Consider the following 16,976-nt stretch of genomic DNA (forward strand, 5'->3'; position numbering starts at 1 on the left):
ATATCATCAACAGGTTTGTTGTGTTTTTTTCTTTTCCAGAAACCAGTAGCTGAAACAGTGGCAATGGCTCTCCTCCTCTTCACTGTTTCTGTTCCTCCTGCAATACCAGCTGCTTTGACAACAGGGATTGTTTATGCCCAAAAGAGGCTGAAGAATAAGAAAATTTTCTGCATCAGCCCCCAGAGGATAAATATATGCGGGCAAATAAACCTGGTTTGCTTTGACAAAGTAAGAAACATATTACTGCTTTTAAAGCAAGATTGCTGCAATAGATTTTAATGCTTTTTGCAGGTTTGGGATTTTGTTCTATTAATGCCATAAACGTTCTTAGCACTTTTGTTCTTGCTCACTCATAGCCAAGAAGTCAAATTCAGGCTGCCTCCTCTGGGTATGCTGGACCCAAGACTTGCACAAAGCCTTCCAGGCAGAACCCTCTTCAGCGAGCTGAAGGGGTGGGGGTAATAGCCTCACAGGCATGAGTGTCACCATACAGCCTGCTTGCCAGCAAGGCATGCTCTGTGCCTGCTCTGGGGCGTGATGCAGAGGTTACTCTGGAATCTGTGCTTGCCTAGGAATCACCACATATAACAAAGGTGATGGAATTGGTGCTATTCCACGCTGACCTGTCCCCAGCCCCAATACAGATTAGCTCCTGAAAGCCCAGTTTCTCAAGTGTCCCTGTGGTCTCTGAGAATCGCTTCCTGTGCATGTTCGCAGGAAGAGGCTGGGTTCAACTGATGTGGAGTCCCCCAACCTCACAGAGTTTGCACACATCACTCCACCTCAGGCAGGAACAACCCCCAGTGCTCTGTGTAGGGCCATAACTGGATCAAAACGTGGTCCCCACTCCAGGCGGACATTGCCTCCAGACTGGACCCAGACCATGGTTCACCCGGATACTGCCTCCAGACTCATCTCTGGATCTTTCTGTGGTTTTTACATTAATTCCGTTGTCTTTTAACGTGTGGTGAATAATATACCTCCAGACACTGAAACTCTCCTGAAAACAATGAGCCAGGTTTACAGCAAGTACGAATCAGCGAAATCCCACTGTACTGTGCGTAATTGTGCTAGCTTAGGCAAGCTGGGAATTTGGTCCATAATTTCCTTTTATCCCCAACGTTCATCCTTGTGATCTTATACCCCTTTCAACATTTCTGAGATGTCTTGACTCTCTCTGCCCAGAACATACAATTTAATTTTCATGTTTTCAACTATACAAGGCCAGTTCCCTGGGCTGAGGTGAACCAGTTCAGCTCCATTCATTTCAGCAGAGCTAGGGTGATCTTCACAACTGAGTATCCAGCCTGCTGTAGTTTGTTGTAAATGTATTGTCTGTATTCCCGGTTCTCCTCTCAGTTACACCAGTTTTACACTGGCATGACTGACTTCAGTGCGGTTTGATGCACACTAGCGTTAGTCAGAGAATCAGGGCCTGAACCTCTAATAAAATAATCAGATGTTTGGTTGACCCTAGACTGGCACCCTAACAGAAGATGGACTGGACCTCTGGGGGCTGATCCCTTCAGAAGGAAGCCGGTAAGGATCTTTGTCCACAAATGGATTTTGCATTTTGGGATTGTGTTTAGTGATGGGCAGATCTCAGATATATTATCTAAACAGCCAAGAGTTCATCTGAACCTTACCTCTGAGGGAGCTTCCTCATATGTCCAGCTATAGGAAAGAGAGGGGCAATGTGGTCTAGTGACTAGGACACTGGCGTGGGAGTTAAGAGAACTGGGGTCTCCTCACAGCTCATTCCCTGGCCTGATGGGCAAGTTGCTTTGCCTCTTTCACTTCCCTCGTTGTCCTGTCCTGTCTAGCCAACCATCTGTTGCCCAAACAACTTTAAAAATAAATGAAATTGCTACTTAGGCCACTACATCCAGACCACCCTCAACAGAAATACCTTACCAGCCAAACTCATCAGATTGAAATGTTCGGACTCCACCCTGATGTGACAAACTGCATTTCAATTCCTGTTCCAAAATTCTTTGAGAGCCTGAGGTGACAAGTGGTGTGTAATTGCAAAAGGTGTTGATTATAGCCAAAATCAGCTGATTATTGTTCATGCTATGGCTACAAAAAATCATTTAAAACCCACATTGCACTGTGCATATTCCATTGAGCTCAAATACATTTGAGGAGAGATTAGCTGCCCATCATCTTTCGCAGGGGATCAGCATATGCATTATATCAACATCCCAGACTTTAGCAGTGGTTGCCAACATATCGGGTACTTCGGCACAGAGGAGATAATTGTATCATGATGAGTGACAGAGTGAGCCAGAAAGCTGCAGCGATGTACAGTGCCAGTATAGACAAGCCCTAAGTTTCTCACAGGACAGAGAGAAAATTAATATCTGATGCACATTACATAACATTAATTAACAAATGCCACCCAATAAAGGATTATTTGGTAAGATTTTCCTGTATTTAGCAATACAATCTCTACTTGGCTCTTGGCCATTAACTAATAGAGGTTGCATGCACAATTCTCTCCAGACAGGACATTTTGTTTGGCAGAAAGCTCAAAAACCACAACAAGGAAAATAGCCCTGAATAATCTCATGATTATTTCACTTGAGTTAACTGTGTAGTTCAGTGTCTGTTCATGTGACATGGAGAACAAAATGAGCTACACATGCAAATAAATTTGTATTCAGTGTTGCCGTAGCTGTGTTGGTCCTAGGATATGAGAGAGACAAGGCGGGTGAAGTAATTCTTTTATTGGAGCAACTTCTGTTGTTGAGAGACACAAGCTTTTGATCTTACACAGAACTCTTCTTCAGGTTCTGGCCACCGGGTGTCTCTTTCACCACAAGAAATTGGTCCAATAAGAGATATTACCTGCAAATAAAATTGACATTATGTACTAGAAAATTTTACAAGGTGCCAACAGGGGCATCATTTCAGATTTCCATGGTTGGGGAGTGGGCAAATTTCAGTGGCGGTCCAGGGGCAGAACCCCTATATTTAGTGGTCTGGGAGGTGTAGACCCCAGGTAGGTCTGGCATGACTGAGGAGCAGCCGAGCCAAATTTGAGTGGCTTTGCAACCCTATGCTCCAGATCACAATGGCAAACATTTGGGGCAGCTGGGCAGTTAACCTGGGCCCTGTCTTAGCAAAATTGAGGTTTCACTTTGACTCAGACATTGTTGGGGCTGGGGCTGGACCTCACAGGCCTGTAGATCCCAGCCCCTATGAGCAAAGGGAATGGTGCAATGCCCCCCTCCTGCCCTATCTCAATGGCATGTTCAGACTTTGCACAGCAAGAAGCCATGCTGATGACTTGCCAACATACCAATATGGGCTATTGATGTCTGCACTGATCTAATTAGTAAATCTGCATCATTACTCCACTCTTCCTTAAACAACCTCCTACAAAGAGACTTGCTGAGGGCTAAGCTGGGTGTTACTATGCAGTTTCAGCAAAAACAAGGAGTCCTTGTGGCACCTTAGAGACTAACAAATGTATTTTGGCAGAAGCTTTTGTGGGCTATAATCCACTTCATCAGATGCATGGAATGAAAAAATACAGAAAGCAGTATAAATATTACAGAACATGAAAAGATGGCAGTTGCCTTACCAAGTGGGGGGTCAGTGCTAACGAGGCCAACGCAATCAAGGTGGAAGTGGCCTATTCGTTTTCAACAATTGACAAAAAAGGGTGAATATTAAGGGAGGGAAAATTACGTTTTATAGTAACCCATCCACTCCCAGTCTTTATTCAAGCCTAATCTGATGGTGTCCTGTTTGCAAATTAATTCCAGTTCTGCAATTTCTCGTTGAAGTCTGTTTTTGAAGTTCTTTTGTCGAAGAATTGCCACTTTTAAGTCTGTTATTGAGTGTCCAGAGACAATGAAGTGTTCTCCTACTGATTTTTGAATGTTGCAATTCTTGATGTCTGATTTGTGTCCATTTATTCTTTTGTGTAGAGATTGTCTGGTTTGGCCAATGTACATGGCAGAGGGGCATTGCTGGCACATGATGGCATATATCACATTGGTAGATGTGCAGATGAACGAGCCCTTGATGGTGTGGCTGATGTGGTTAGGTCCTAGGATGGTTAGGTCTTTATTCAGGCCTAATTTGATGGTGTCCAGTTTGCAGTTAGGTCCTATGAGGGTGTCCCTTGAATAGCTAGCTGTGTGGACAGAGTTAGCAATGGTGTTTGTTGCAGGGATTGGTTCCTGGGTTAGTGTTTTTGTTGTGTGCTGTGTAGTTGCTGGTGAGTATTTGTATTCAGGTTGGGGGTTATCCGTAAGTGAGGACAGGCCTGTCTCCCAAGATCTGTGAGAGTGAGAGATCGTCCTTCAGGATAGGTTGCAGATCTTTGATGATGCCTGGAGAGGTTTTAGTTGGGGGCTGTAGGTGACAGATAGTGGTGTTCTGTTACTTTCTGTGTTGGGCCTGTTTTGTAGTAGGTGACTTCTGGGTTAGCTGATACTCACAACTTCTTGTCAACTGTTGGAAATGTGCGATGTCCATCTTGATTTCATTGGCCTTGTTAGCACTACAAAAGAGTACCACAAGGACTCCTGGTTGTTTTTGCTGATACAGACTAACATGGTTACCACTCTGAAACCTATGCAGTTTCAGTAAAGGAATGTCACTCCGCATGTGAAATGTCCTTTTGTACTTTTAAACAAGATAAAAGAACAGCAAGAATGCTAATACAGCATTTAACTACTTTAAAATGCTTTATAGGCATTAGTTAATTAATTTGCCAAATTACAATAAGAGTCCAAGGGCTAGATCTAAGTTGCCTGAAATGGTACAGATTTTGGTGGCTCGCAGAGGGTATATCCAGACTACCCGCTGGATGGGTGGGTAGCGATCGGTTTATCGGAGATCGATATATTGCGTCTCATCTAGAAGTGATATATCGATCCCCGAACGGGCTCCCGTCGACTCCGGAACTCCACCAGGGTGAATGGCAGTAGCGGAGTCGACAGGGGGAGCTGCAGCCATCGATCCCGCACCGTGAGGACGGGAGGTAAGTCGAAATAAGATACTTCGACTTCAACTACGCTATTCCTATGTAGACCAGGCCAGAGACTACAGGATCCACAATGCAATCCTGCTTCTTGATCTCATATTGCCATATTCTGCATTGTTGAACTCCACATTTTGCCATTTCTGATTTAGTAGTAAAGGAGGATAAATAAATTATAGCTTCTCTTTACCATGCTCACATAAAACTTAATGGGCCTCCTGTTAGCTGAACATGCCATGGAGCAGATACATTCTAAGAAAACAGACAGTGCTAGGCTGTGTAATAGTTGCGTGTCCTAGAGCCATAGGAAAGAGAGAATCAATCAAGATTATAGTGGGGGAGAAATAATCTAGGATGAAATTGTAAAGACTTCACTCAGCCCAAACTGGTTTATGCTCCGTTTCTGCCTCAGGCAGGAGGAGAGAGCATATTCCGGGAATGCTGCATTACACTGCATTGTTCAGGGCCTGAGTCTCTTCTACCCCCGTGTACATCAGTGGAGTAATACAGGTTTTAAAACAGGTGCACGTGAGAGATGTCTCAGGTCCTCAGATGTTAAGGCCACTAGTATAAATGAAGGGGTTGGACATAATTCTCTGCACTGCACCTTGTGTCATCATTTACACTTGTGCTAGGTGGATGTAAAATGTTAACAAGTCAGAATTCTCCACTTACACCAGCAGTGGCCTTTCACAGCTGTTGGCACAGAGGTAAATAACTCATTGTGCAGGGCAGTGGAGAATCAGGCCCAGCGAAGTCAAGCGTGTCACTTTGACACTTCACCAACACTGTTGGGCTCCCAACAGGAAACTGTTCAGTGGGACGTTTGCGTGTTGTAGCTGTGTTGTTCCCAGGATATGAGCAAGACAAGGTAGGGGAGGTAATATCTATCTTTCATTGGTCCTGTAAAAGATACAACCTCCCCTACCTTGTCTTGCTCAGTGAGAGGTAGCAGACTACAGGAAGTGTCATCACTCTTTTCTGTTTGTGTCCAAGATCTCTCCTTTAATAAATAACAACAGGAGCTGTCAAGCAGGGCTCTAAAGCTCCTGTGTTAACTGTAGTATTCATAGCCAATTCCCTCAGAGAGTAATAACACAGTGCGAAGCTGAAATGTAAAGTTCCATGCTAATTATATTTAAGATACCTTTGGCTCATTGAGGAGGTTAGGCCTGTATATGAAATGGACTGGGGCCTGAATGCTCAGCTGCTGCTAATAGGCATAGCTCCACTGAAGTCAGCCGAGAGGAATCTGTTTACACCAGTTAAGGATCTGTCCCAGTGAATCTATTTGTAAAGAAATTGGACACTAACCTTCTGTTTTAAATCAGTTTCCAGAACGTCTACAGCTTTGCCTCTGGTACTCCTTTGCCTTGGGGACTGCCGTGTGGAGCCATGGCGAGCTGTCATTCACTCATAGTTCTGGATGAGAAGATACAGGGAGACCCGTTGGACAGGAAAATGTTTGAGTGCACTTGCTGGGTAAACGTGACTGTTATTCTAACTGCATGTACACAGTATGCAAATCCTTGAAGGCATTCCCCTAATCACCAGGCAAGCAACTGCAGACCTGGTGGCAGCAATATGTAACAGCTAGTGAAATTCCAGTGCCTGGACCACTAAATGGGTCCCTTGTCCTGGCCATAATCATTTCATAGCATTCTGCCTGCAGTTCTGCCAAAGACTAGTGAGCTCTGGCTATTTTTATAAATTCTGAGGCATTGCCACAGGACTGCATCTGCCTCTGGAGTTCTAGCAATTAACTTCCCTAAGGGTACCTGCCACACACCTGATCTGTCAGTGGGTTTGAAAGAAAGACTTTTTTCATCTCCCTGTGTGTGATTTGAAACCAGATTCCAGGGAGGTAGTGAAGTGCCAGCCCCCTCCTCACTAGTAGCAAGGCCATGGCTCCTATAACTGGCTTCACTTCCTGCAGTGAGAGACTGCTGTAGGACAAGAGGGGAAGCACCCAGCTGGTTCTGCATGGATGCAGTCAGGGAGAGGAGTATCTTATCCCATCAGCAAAGAGGTACGCTGCCCTGTCCTTATGGAAGCCTGGCTAGAGACTGTAGCTAAATAGACAGCCACTCTCCCCTGGGGCTTAAAGAAGAGATGCTTGGGAGAGAAGCAGCTGTGGGAAAAGGCACCAGGCTGAGATTAAGGTTGGATTAAGGGCTAAGGCATAGACGGCCGGTGACCTGGCGTTGGGGGAGGCTAGCCCCTCCCCTTCTGCCCAAGTCCCATCCCCTCTCCCTCTCCCTTTGTGCTCCCCCTCAGGAGCCCAGAGCACCCCCACCATCGCTGGGTGGTGCGGCCACAGAGCCCCCAGCACCTGAAGCACCAGTTGGCTGGGCAGCACAACCCCAGTGCCAGCCATCCCGAGTCCCTGTGGCAGGCTGGCCAGCCCCAGTCCCAGCCAGCATGGATCAGGGCAGAGCGTTGGGAACTGCAGGAGCGGTCTGAGGATGGAGTGTGGGCGGGACCACTCCAGGCTGTTTGGGGTGCCACAACCTCCCCCAGCCTATGATACCTGCCACCCATGGCTAAATGGGGGGGGCGAGGGGGCATGTGAGAGCTCTCCCACTGCATATCCCTCCAGTAGGTACTAAGAAAAAAATATGGGATGGTTGTCAAACAGCTTGTACTGTTTAATGAATAGAGTATGTCAGCTTCTTAAGAAAATGTTTTACATGAATAGAGGACATTTGAAATAAGACACAACGTGCAGGTGTGTCATCCAGGTTCACAAGCCTGGATGGTCTAGTATCCTTGCTGTCTCCACTTTTAAAATAAGGAAAGATGAATACCTGGGAAACATCTGACTTATTTTCATGAAAGACTGTGACTCAGTTTCCCATCTCATCTTGTTACCTGCCAGGTGTGAAAGTGTTAATTTCTTTTTTGGAACAGAACAAGCAATGCAATATCTTTGGGGATGGTTAGTCTATTCATGCTTCAGGTATCAGGAACTAAAAATCACAAGGGAGTAATTAATGCAAATCCCTAGAAAGGTAAACAAGTCTATAGGAGTACCGCCCTGGGGAAATTGCATACAGTGGTTTTGACAGTAGAAAAAAAACTGAGAATTGTATAAAGTTGGCAGCCTGCTATGGGAGAAGGGTCACTCTCACTCGTTCCAAGAACTGATAAGAGCCACTGACTCTACAGACGGGGTTTGAGGGACTTTCAAACCTACCAGGGTCTCCATGTGGAAAATGGATGACTCCTGTTCAGGCAGGCATTCACATCACCTGGGTTTAGTTTGCAAATTATCAGAGGGGTAACTGTGTTAGTCTGGATCTGTAAAAGCAGCAAAGAATCTTGTGGCACCTTATAGACTAACAGATGTTTTGGAGCATTGGTGGACGTGCGGGTGAATGAACCAGTGATGGTGTGGCTGATCTGGTTAGGTCCTGTGATGATGTCGCTGGTGTAGATATGTGGGTAGAGTTGGCATCGAGGTTTGTTGCATGGATTGGTTCCTGAGCTAGAATTACTATAGTATAGTATACATCGGCCAAACTGGACAGTCTCTGTGGAAAAGGATAAATGGACACAAATCAGATATTAGGAATGGCAATATACAGAAACCTGTAGGAGAACACTTCAGTCTCCCTGGCCACACTATAGCAGACCTTAAGGTGGCCATCCTGCAGCAGAAAAACTTCAGGACCAGACTTCAAAGAGAAACTGCTGAGCTTCAGTTCATCTGCAAATTTGACACCATCAGCTCAGGATTAAACAAAGACTGTGAATGGCTTGCCAACTACAAAACCAGTTTCTCTTCCCTTGGTTTTCACACCTCAACTGCTAGAACAGGGCCTCATCCTCCCTGATTGAACTAACCTCATTATCTCGAGCTTGCTTGCATATATATACCTGCCCCTGGAAATTTCCACTACATGCATCTGAGGAAGTGGGTATTCACCTACGAAAGCTCATGCTCCAAAACGTCTGTTAGTCTATAAGGTGCCACAGGATTCTTCACTGCTTTTTCAAACTATGTTTTCTCTCTAATGCTTTGGTTCTATATAGATATTGACTGGTCATTGGTTAGTCCTGTCATAGTGGCTGAGAGAGAGAAGGTTGACAGATGCTAAACAAAACTCAGGCTTGTTAAGGTGACCAGTGAGTTGTAGGAGAAAATGGCAGCCTAAATCCCTGGTCTGGAGGGAGGGGGATGCAGGTTCCTGCCCAGAGAGAGATGGTGGGTACAGGCCTGAAACCCAAGTAGGGTGCCCTCAAATAGGCCGTGAAAGGGTCAGAACTACTTAACTCAGAATGGTGACAACCCTCAATCCCACAGAGCCCCATCATTCTTGCTTCGTGGTCCTTTCTGCCCCCTCCTCCCCCAAGCAATAGCAGCATGGCTGATGTGTGGCTGTGCAGTGTGGTATATGATGGAGATACTGTGCATAACGGAGAGGAGAATTTTGACCTAACATGGGTAAGAACACATTAAAGGCCCTTTTCTAAACACAGCCTTCCAGACGCACCTGTGCTTTTTATACACGCATGTTACATTGTTGTTTAGCGCTCAGAAGTGGGCATTACACTTTAGGGACTTACCAACAGAGAGCAGGGGTTCACAGCATGAGCCAATGAAAAATGTGATCTCATGTAATCATAGACACCCCAGATTGTGGTTGGCAGGCGCCTCCCAGCGTATCTAGCCAAATGCTCTGACTGAAGCAGGAAGGGCCCAGTACTACTCTTTCCAGAGACTTACCTAACCTGTTTTAAACAAGGTATTATGACATAACCAATTGGTTCATTGTCTAAATGAGTCTAGCTTCAACATCTTGTAAAACTCATGGATGTTAAATTTACCTGTATTCCATCACCCTTTGTGTTTACACTGGTGACAGACATATGAAAGCATGGATGTTGTGTATGAGGACCCATGGGATCAGCCCAGGGGAGCTGAGATATCCAGTTTCTGCTGGAAGTTTTGTGAGCATGGCATTTTGAGTGAAAGGTATGTTTTCTGGTTGATTGGCTTTTGGTTTTTTGCATTCTCACAGCGCAAAGAAACAACAACAAAAAACCAAACAAACTTCGCTTGTGAAATGTTGCAAAGTCAAATTTCAGAAGTGCAAAGAAACCAAAATGAAAAGGTGAAAACTTGAGCACAAAGTTTAACCCCCCAAAGACGGGAACTTTTGCACATCCTTAAGTATACCTGTGGCCACAGGTGTAGGTTGAATATTTAAATGCTTCCAGGTTAATGTCCTAATTTTATTATTGGTGTAATTTTCCCCTCCAAAGGAAATGGAAGATTCCAGTACAGCTCATAGTAAGGCTGCAGTACCAGATACAAGTGTAATCGTTAAACCAGGACCAAACACTAGAAATGTGAGTTCTCTGTTTTTAACAGAAAGAATATGGTGTGTATGTAACTCCTAGCAGAAGTAACATTCATTTATCTCTCCAATGTCGAGAATTGGCTGGCAGCTGTAAATTGCCTCAGCTGTTCTTTTATGCTATTTTTGCATCTTATGAAAGGTGTTGCTTTAACGGGGTCAGCACTTGCCTCTTACGAATGCCCCCTTCTCTGACTGACAGTGCCTGTAATCTCTCAGTTCCTTCCAGCAGGGCAGCACCCACCTCTCGCGAGCACCCCCCTCCAACCGATGGGTCTCTTGGCGGGTCTTCAGTGACTCGGTCCTCTGACCGAGCCACCTACACTGTCCCCCTTCCAGGGTACACTGTCCAACCGGGGCTTATCTCAAAGTCCTCAGTAATGCCCTGTAGCCCTCCGTGGGCACCAACATCTCTGAAGCCCGGTCCTCAGTCTGACCAACAGGCCTGTCTCAATACCCTAGTTGGCCAGCTTACATGAGAAGTTCCTGCTCTGGAGTGGAGCAGCATGCCCAGGCCTTCCTCCCTGGGGACTCTTCGCCTGGCCTTTAGTCCTCTGACCCCAGCTCTTCAGCTGCCCTGGGCCTGTCTTAAGTGAATCCTGGAAGCCAGCCAGAAGCTATTCCCTCACTTCCCCAGTCCCTACCAGCAACTACCTGCCTTAGCCCTTGCAACCAGCCAGGGCCACCTCCTGCTTACCTAGTCCCTGCAAGCAGAGTGTACTCACTTCCTGCAGCTCCTTTTATATGAGCCTGCTGGGCCCTCATTGGCTGCTCCCTGTAGCCTCGCTGATTGTCTGCTTCCCCTATAGCCATTCTAGGCCACTTGGAGGACCTCTCCACTGCTCCTTTCCTGGGATGGGCATGCCAGGACTCTGAGGCCTCCAGCAAGGGTCTTTTGGGCCTAGTCCGCCCCACCACAGTCTCTTTGAAAACTTGTCCCTGTGTTAAATTGGAGGAAGTCAGTCAGACACACTAAACTGGCTGTTTGAGAATGTACAGGCAGGGGTGAATCCATTTTAAACAGTTCCTGTGAATGCAGCAAACCAGCGTTTCCCTGAGAGAGAAATATACAGGGCAGGGGAGGAGAAGGGAGGGGAGGAGGACGAGACAGATCTAAAGGAAGGGACAGAGGAAGAACAACGTTTGCAAAAATTAAAAATGTAAGAGAGAATAAAATAAATGATCAGAAGAAGAGAGCGAGCAGAAGAGGGACAACAGTGGTATGAAATGAGAAAAACTATTTGCTATACGGGTAACAGCAAAGTTTTCCTGCATGTTTCTTTCACACATTTGGGAAGACTCTTAGAGATGAAAAATAGACATTCTAAGAAGTAAAGACAGATGCCTCCTGGAGGACTCCTCTAACATTACCAACAAAGCAAATATGCTTTTCTAGGCTATTCAAAGTGAGACCTGTGCAGGGAACAGCTGACAAAACTGAATATTAACAAATCACCTGAACTGGATCAAATGCCCTGGTTACCAGACTGAACTAATCTATAGGAAGAGACATGTGCATTATAACATACTGAAAAAAATAAAAATAAAAAGAATAATACAAGTATTACTTCACTCCAAGCATTTCTTCCTTAGTTCTCAAAGGATTTCACATAAATAAATGCAAAATGGCTAATGAAAGACAGATTAGAACAAAGCACAAACCAGGATGGAAAGCACAGGCTGAATATTGCGGGGGGAAAAGCCACTACGGTCTGTAAGCTGTGGAATAGTTTGCCACAGGAAGCAGTGGCAGGAAGCCCCATCTTCAGAGACAATTTAAAAGCTATCCGAGATTGAGCATTAAAGAATGTGCTATAGGAAACAGTCCTGGATTTTCTAGGGGAAGTGTATGGAAATGGTCCCTGTGATCCCACGTGCAAAAGGTAGCAAGTGAAATGCCCTCAGGCTAATTATCTCAACTCCAGAGAGAACTCACAATAGGAAACAAGTCCCAAGCTAGCCAAAAGACAGATTTTATGTTTGCAAAATGAATTGAGTATCTAATTTAACGTCCTACCTTCCTGACTTTCCTCAGGCTCCAGTGGATGGGATAGCAATCCTACATCAGTTCCCATTTTCCTCTGGGCTGCAGAGGATGTCTGTCATTACCCAGCAGCTTGGGAAGGACCAGTATGATCTGTATATGAAGGGAGCACCAGAAATGGTGACCAGCTTTTGCAGACCAGAAACTGGTATGGAAATGTATCTATATGTATAAATGTACATATCTTTATTTTTGCTCAGTCCAAAAGGGAATTGCCCTTGAGAGTTACTGTGCACCTGTAAATCTCATTGATACAGCTACCATGGCCGCACTCGCATGGTCCAAGAGCTGTTTTGATGTACAGTCAGATGCTACGATGATTTACACTAGCTGAGTTTCATTGACTATTTACATAGTGGACGATTGGGCCCATAACTGGATGTTAGCATGTCCAAATACCTGATTTAGATAAGCAGTCATGGTCATTGCACGGGCAGTGACATGCATATCTTTGACTAACAAAAGAGGTAAGAGCACAAATACAGTTTCCAGATATGTACATTCAGCACAGTAAGACTGACTAGTCTCACAGAAGCTTTCTATCTGAGTGCTGGGAGAGGAGCTACGTGAATGTAAATTATTGTTAACAATAACTGCTGTAGAAAACTGCCAGCTTTCCTTTTCCCTTTTTGAAATTTGAACCGGGGCTTCTATTCTCATTCTGCTAGCAAACACAAGCTCCTTTTGTATTGTGAAAACACCACTAACAACTTGAAACTCAGATCAGATTCACTGAAATCTTTTCCAAGTTTCATGAAGATTCTGAGCAAACATGGGATGGGACCAATGCCTGGCTGTGTTTTTGAATGGCACTGGAGAGAAACCGGGTGAAAATGGCTTTGCTGAGCCACTCTGGGAGATTTTGGGGAATGATGGGAGGGTGCAGCTTAGTCATCACAAGCCTAATTACGTAAGTCTCTGAAATGAGTTTCACACAGTTCTATCAACCCAGACAAGAAAAGCATCTTAAACTGATTCCTGTTCTGGTTTCTCGAGTTTGTTATCCAGCCATTTTAGTGTAGGTGTTGATCCACAGTATAATAAATAATTAGGCACTATACAATGCAGCTACAGTATGAAATACGGCTTTTTTCCAGGTCAAATAGGTAGACTGTCCTAAAGTTACATATGCCTTTAAAATCTCTGTATGGAATTATCAGAACCAATTGTAGATTGCAGGCGTGACCCCTAGCTACTTCCAGCTCACACTCAGCACAACTGGGGGAGGGACAAGAGGCAAAAATAGCTTTAATTCACCTTTGTGCCTCTCTTGGTCCTGGGCCTTCCCCAGTGTAAATGATAGCAGTCACAAAAGCTTCTCATATCTATGTCATGCCCTGGGCCCAACCCAGCCCATTCACAAAGCCAGCTGCTTGCCATCAAAGAAAGCTCCCACTGAGGCACAGAAATATTAAGTGATTCACCCAAAAAGTTACACAGCATTTAAGTGGAAGAACTCAGATTTGAAAGAGATAGAGCAGGGTCAAACTTGAGGTTGAGAGCAGTGGAGAAGTTCATAGCCAAGTTCCAGGCTGGGGCCAATACCAAGGACCAGGTCAGGAGGCGAGAGCCACTTCAAGGCAAGGTCAAAGCCAGACATTCCAGGGCAGACATGGTCATGGCGCCATAGAAGCTCCACACTGTTGCCTGAACACTTCCCAGAATGCCCTGTGAGTTTACATAGGGTTGAGTGCCAGTCAGGAGCCATGGGGCTGCTGCCTGTCTCTCTGAGGTGAGACTTCGTGTGGGCTGTGGTCAGAGCAGGTTGTGGGTAGTGGAGCACAAGCTAATTACAGCAGCCACTGGAAGGACTGCATGCCTGGCAACTTTGCATGCTCAGGTTCAAGACCTGCTAGGCCTTTCATTACCCCCTTTCTAGGGTCACCCTCTGCTGGTCTGGGCTTGCCAGGATGGCCTATGTGATGCGGGGGCCTCCCCATACTGGCCTTGACAGGGTTGAATTAGACCAGACAAGCCCAATTAAGCAGGAAACAGGAGATATTTTATGAGGAGGCTGCTAATTGGGTTTTACTGTGGCATAGGTAGGTTTTACTGTGGCATACCAGAATACAATCCAGGGCTGTGTCACTCCTGCCCTGCAACCTTGGGTGCCTTACAACACCTTGCTGAAGTATGCCTTGCTGTCCTCGGGCTGCTCAAACTGTATGCACGCCGCACGCTGAGTATCTGTGCAACTGCAGCCTGCCAGCCACACTCTGTCTCTCAGCAGCCTGGGTTGTACTGCAGAGTGATCCCAACACACCCCCAGTCCCAGATTTTTCCTAGAAATGTATGTTCTGTACTGCCCAGTCTTCTTCTGGACAATACAAGTTATATTAAGTCCATTATTTCTTTAAAAAAAAATTATATGCACACAACTTGTCACCCCAAATGGAGTTTCCCAGACGCTTCAGTTTAAACATACTGGATTAAATCAAACAAGTTTATTAACTACAAACAGAGATTTTAAGCATATACAAGTAATGAGGCATAAAAGTCAGAAATGGTTACAAGAAAAATAAAGATAAAATACTACTAGTGCCTAGCTTAACTGTTAAATTCAAAGCAAAACTTTTTCACCACGTGTTCAGCTGTCTCACTGACCAAACTTCTCAGGTCAGGACCCCTTCACCCAGGGTCCAACAAATGCTTCGTTGCTTGAGCTGCACTGAACACGATTGGCAGGAAAGAGAGGGGAGTGTCGTGGGGCGTCTGCTCCTTTTTCTAATCCTGTCCCCACTTTGAGAAGCATTACCAGATGGAAACAAGGCGGCAGGCAGTCTGTGTGGAAGGGAACTCCATGCTGTGTCTTTGCTAAGGTCAGGTCTGTGCTATAGACCTATACGGTATAACTGTGCCACTCGGGGGTGTGAAAAATCGACACCCCTGAGCGACAGTTATACGCTCCTAACCCCCCATGTAGACAGTGCTCTGTCATCTCTTGGATTTACCAAACAGGAGCCACGAGGCTGCTACCTCTCAGACCCATGGAGATGAGACTTCCTGTGGTCTGTGTCCACAGTGGGTCATGGGTAGTGGTTATAATTATTGCTGGATGGCACAGAGTGTTGTTTTGTGCTTAGCTGCTCTGCTGGCCTAGGTTCAAGACTCCCTCGACCTTATTTGAAGTGCAAGGAGGCCCTGTGGTTAGAACAGGAACTACTCTAACCACAAGACCTCCTTGTACTTTACATACTTTTTAAAGCACAAAACAAACTCGTAGTCCAGTTGTTTGAAATATTCAAATCTAGTTATCAGCTCCAGAGCCTTTGGATTAAAAACAGCTGATCATTTGCTGAGAAAGAACGTGGTATTGGTAAATGATGAGCATGTAATATGCACAGATTAAGCCATAGAAGAAAAGAACCAAAGACTGGATGTTCTTTAAGTCACTTAAACCATAAGACTTGCCCACATATTCTTTTCTCCTCTAAACAGTCCCAATTGATTTCGTAAAGGAGCTTAAGGTTTACACGACCCAAGGTTTCAGAGTGATTGCACTGGCACATAGAGCACTAAACATGGGAAAGGATGTGGAACTGGACAACTTAGAGAGGTAAGCTTTGCTAATATCCTGTTATCACTGCTGGATACCTCTCCACACTAACTCTTCAGGACCTGCCAGAGGAGAGGGAGCTGGGAATAGCTAAGCCATTTAGCATGATCCCTACACTGCTAATCACCAAGTAAGCTAATGCTCCTGGTAAATGAGTTAACCTCAGCCCCCATTACCTTAATCTTTGCATTAGTTCTGTGCTGGCATGTGCCAGCCCAGCATGGCGAGCAGCTGGGAATGGGAGCAGAAAGGACGCATGTCTCCTCCCCATGTACGCTGTCTTCCAGGGGGTAGAGCAGGTTTCTGTTCCTGAAGATATCTAGCGCGCGCGCACACGCATGCGTGTGTGTGTGTGTGTGTGTCCTGGCTACGCTTCCTGCTTAGTCCACACAGCCATGTTGTGGAGGCATGGCAGCTTGTGCAAAGCTGTAGACACGTAAATGCTCAGTGAGACGTTTTGCTTCGCATTCAAGATCAGTTACGTTTCACTGGGAAAAAAAAGTGCAACCTAGTATGGATTCTATATCAAACAAATGCTGCTCCCACCCCAAACACTATGGAAACACTCTCTCGGGGTGTTATCTTCATTCTCAGGGAGGAAGTGGAGTCCGACCTGACGTTCCTGGGCCTTCTGATAATGGAAAATCGGCTGAAGGCAGAGACCAAGCCTGTGCTGGAAGAACTCAGCACTGCCCGCATCAGGAGCGTTATGATCACAGGTATCGTCTCTGGGCCTGACCCTGTAGCCCTCCAGGTACAGAACTCCCACGTTGGACAACAGGAGTTCCATGAGCCGATGGCTCACAGGATCTGGTCCTCGGACTTGCTGTCCTTGTTACATTAGCTCAGGGGTAGGCAACCTATGGCACGCATGCTGAAGGCGGCACACAAGCTGATTTTCTGTGGCACTCACACTGCCCAGGTCCTGGCCACCGCTCTGGGGGGCTCTGCATTTTAATTTAATTTTAAATGAAGCTTCTTAAATATTTTGAAAACCTTATTTACTTTACATAC

General features: G+C 45.6%; 1 protein-coding gene and 1 long non-coding RNA gene across 6 annotated transcripts in view; one reads left to right on the forward strand and one right to left on the reverse strand.

Moving 5' to 3' along the window:
* Positions 1 to 16,976, forward strand: part of ATP13A5 (ATPase 13A5) — a 60,191-nt gene that overhangs the window by 24,852 nt on the left and 18,363 nt on the right. For all 4 annotated transcript variants that reach the window (XM_030576554.1, XM_030576553.1, XM_030576556.1 and 1 more), the window contains exons 12-18: positions 40 to 228; positions 1,478 to 1,539; positions 6,331 to 6,481; positions 10,268 to 10,354; positions 12,398 to 12,554; positions 15,845 to 15,962; positions 16,557 to 16,681. In XM_030576554.1, the coding sequence (XP_030432414.1) occupies positions 40 to 228; positions 1,478 to 1,539; positions 6,331 to 6,481; positions 10,268 to 10,354; positions 12,398 to 12,554; positions 15,845 to 15,962; positions 16,557 to 16,681 (889 nt within the window). The remainder of the gene's footprint in view (positions 1 to 39; positions 229 to 1,477; positions 1,540 to 6,330; positions 6,482 to 10,267; positions 10,355 to 12,397; positions 12,555 to 15,844; positions 15,963 to 16,556; positions 16,682 to 16,976) is intronic.
* Positions 61 to 16,521, reverse strand: LOC115658069. Of its 2 annotated transcripts, none has more exons than XR_004002144.1 (3): positions 16,139 to 16,521; positions 6,314 to 6,421; positions 61 to 147 (listed from the first exon to the last, which is right to left on the reverse strand). It is a non-coding gene; the product is annotated as an uncharacterized LOC115658069 (long non-coding RNA). The 2 variants fall into 2 exon arrangements; XR_004002145.1 differs by lacking the exon at positions 16,139 to 16,521 and adding an exon at positions 8,196 to 8,313.

Source organism: Gopherus evgoodei, chromosome 9 (genome assembly GCF_007399415.2).
Source record: "Gopherus evgoodei ecotype Sinaloan lineage chromosome 9, rGopEvg1_v1.p, whole genome shotgun sequence".
Lineage (NCBI taxonomy): Eukaryota > Metazoa > Chordata > Testudines > Testudinidae > Gopherus > Gopherus evgoodei.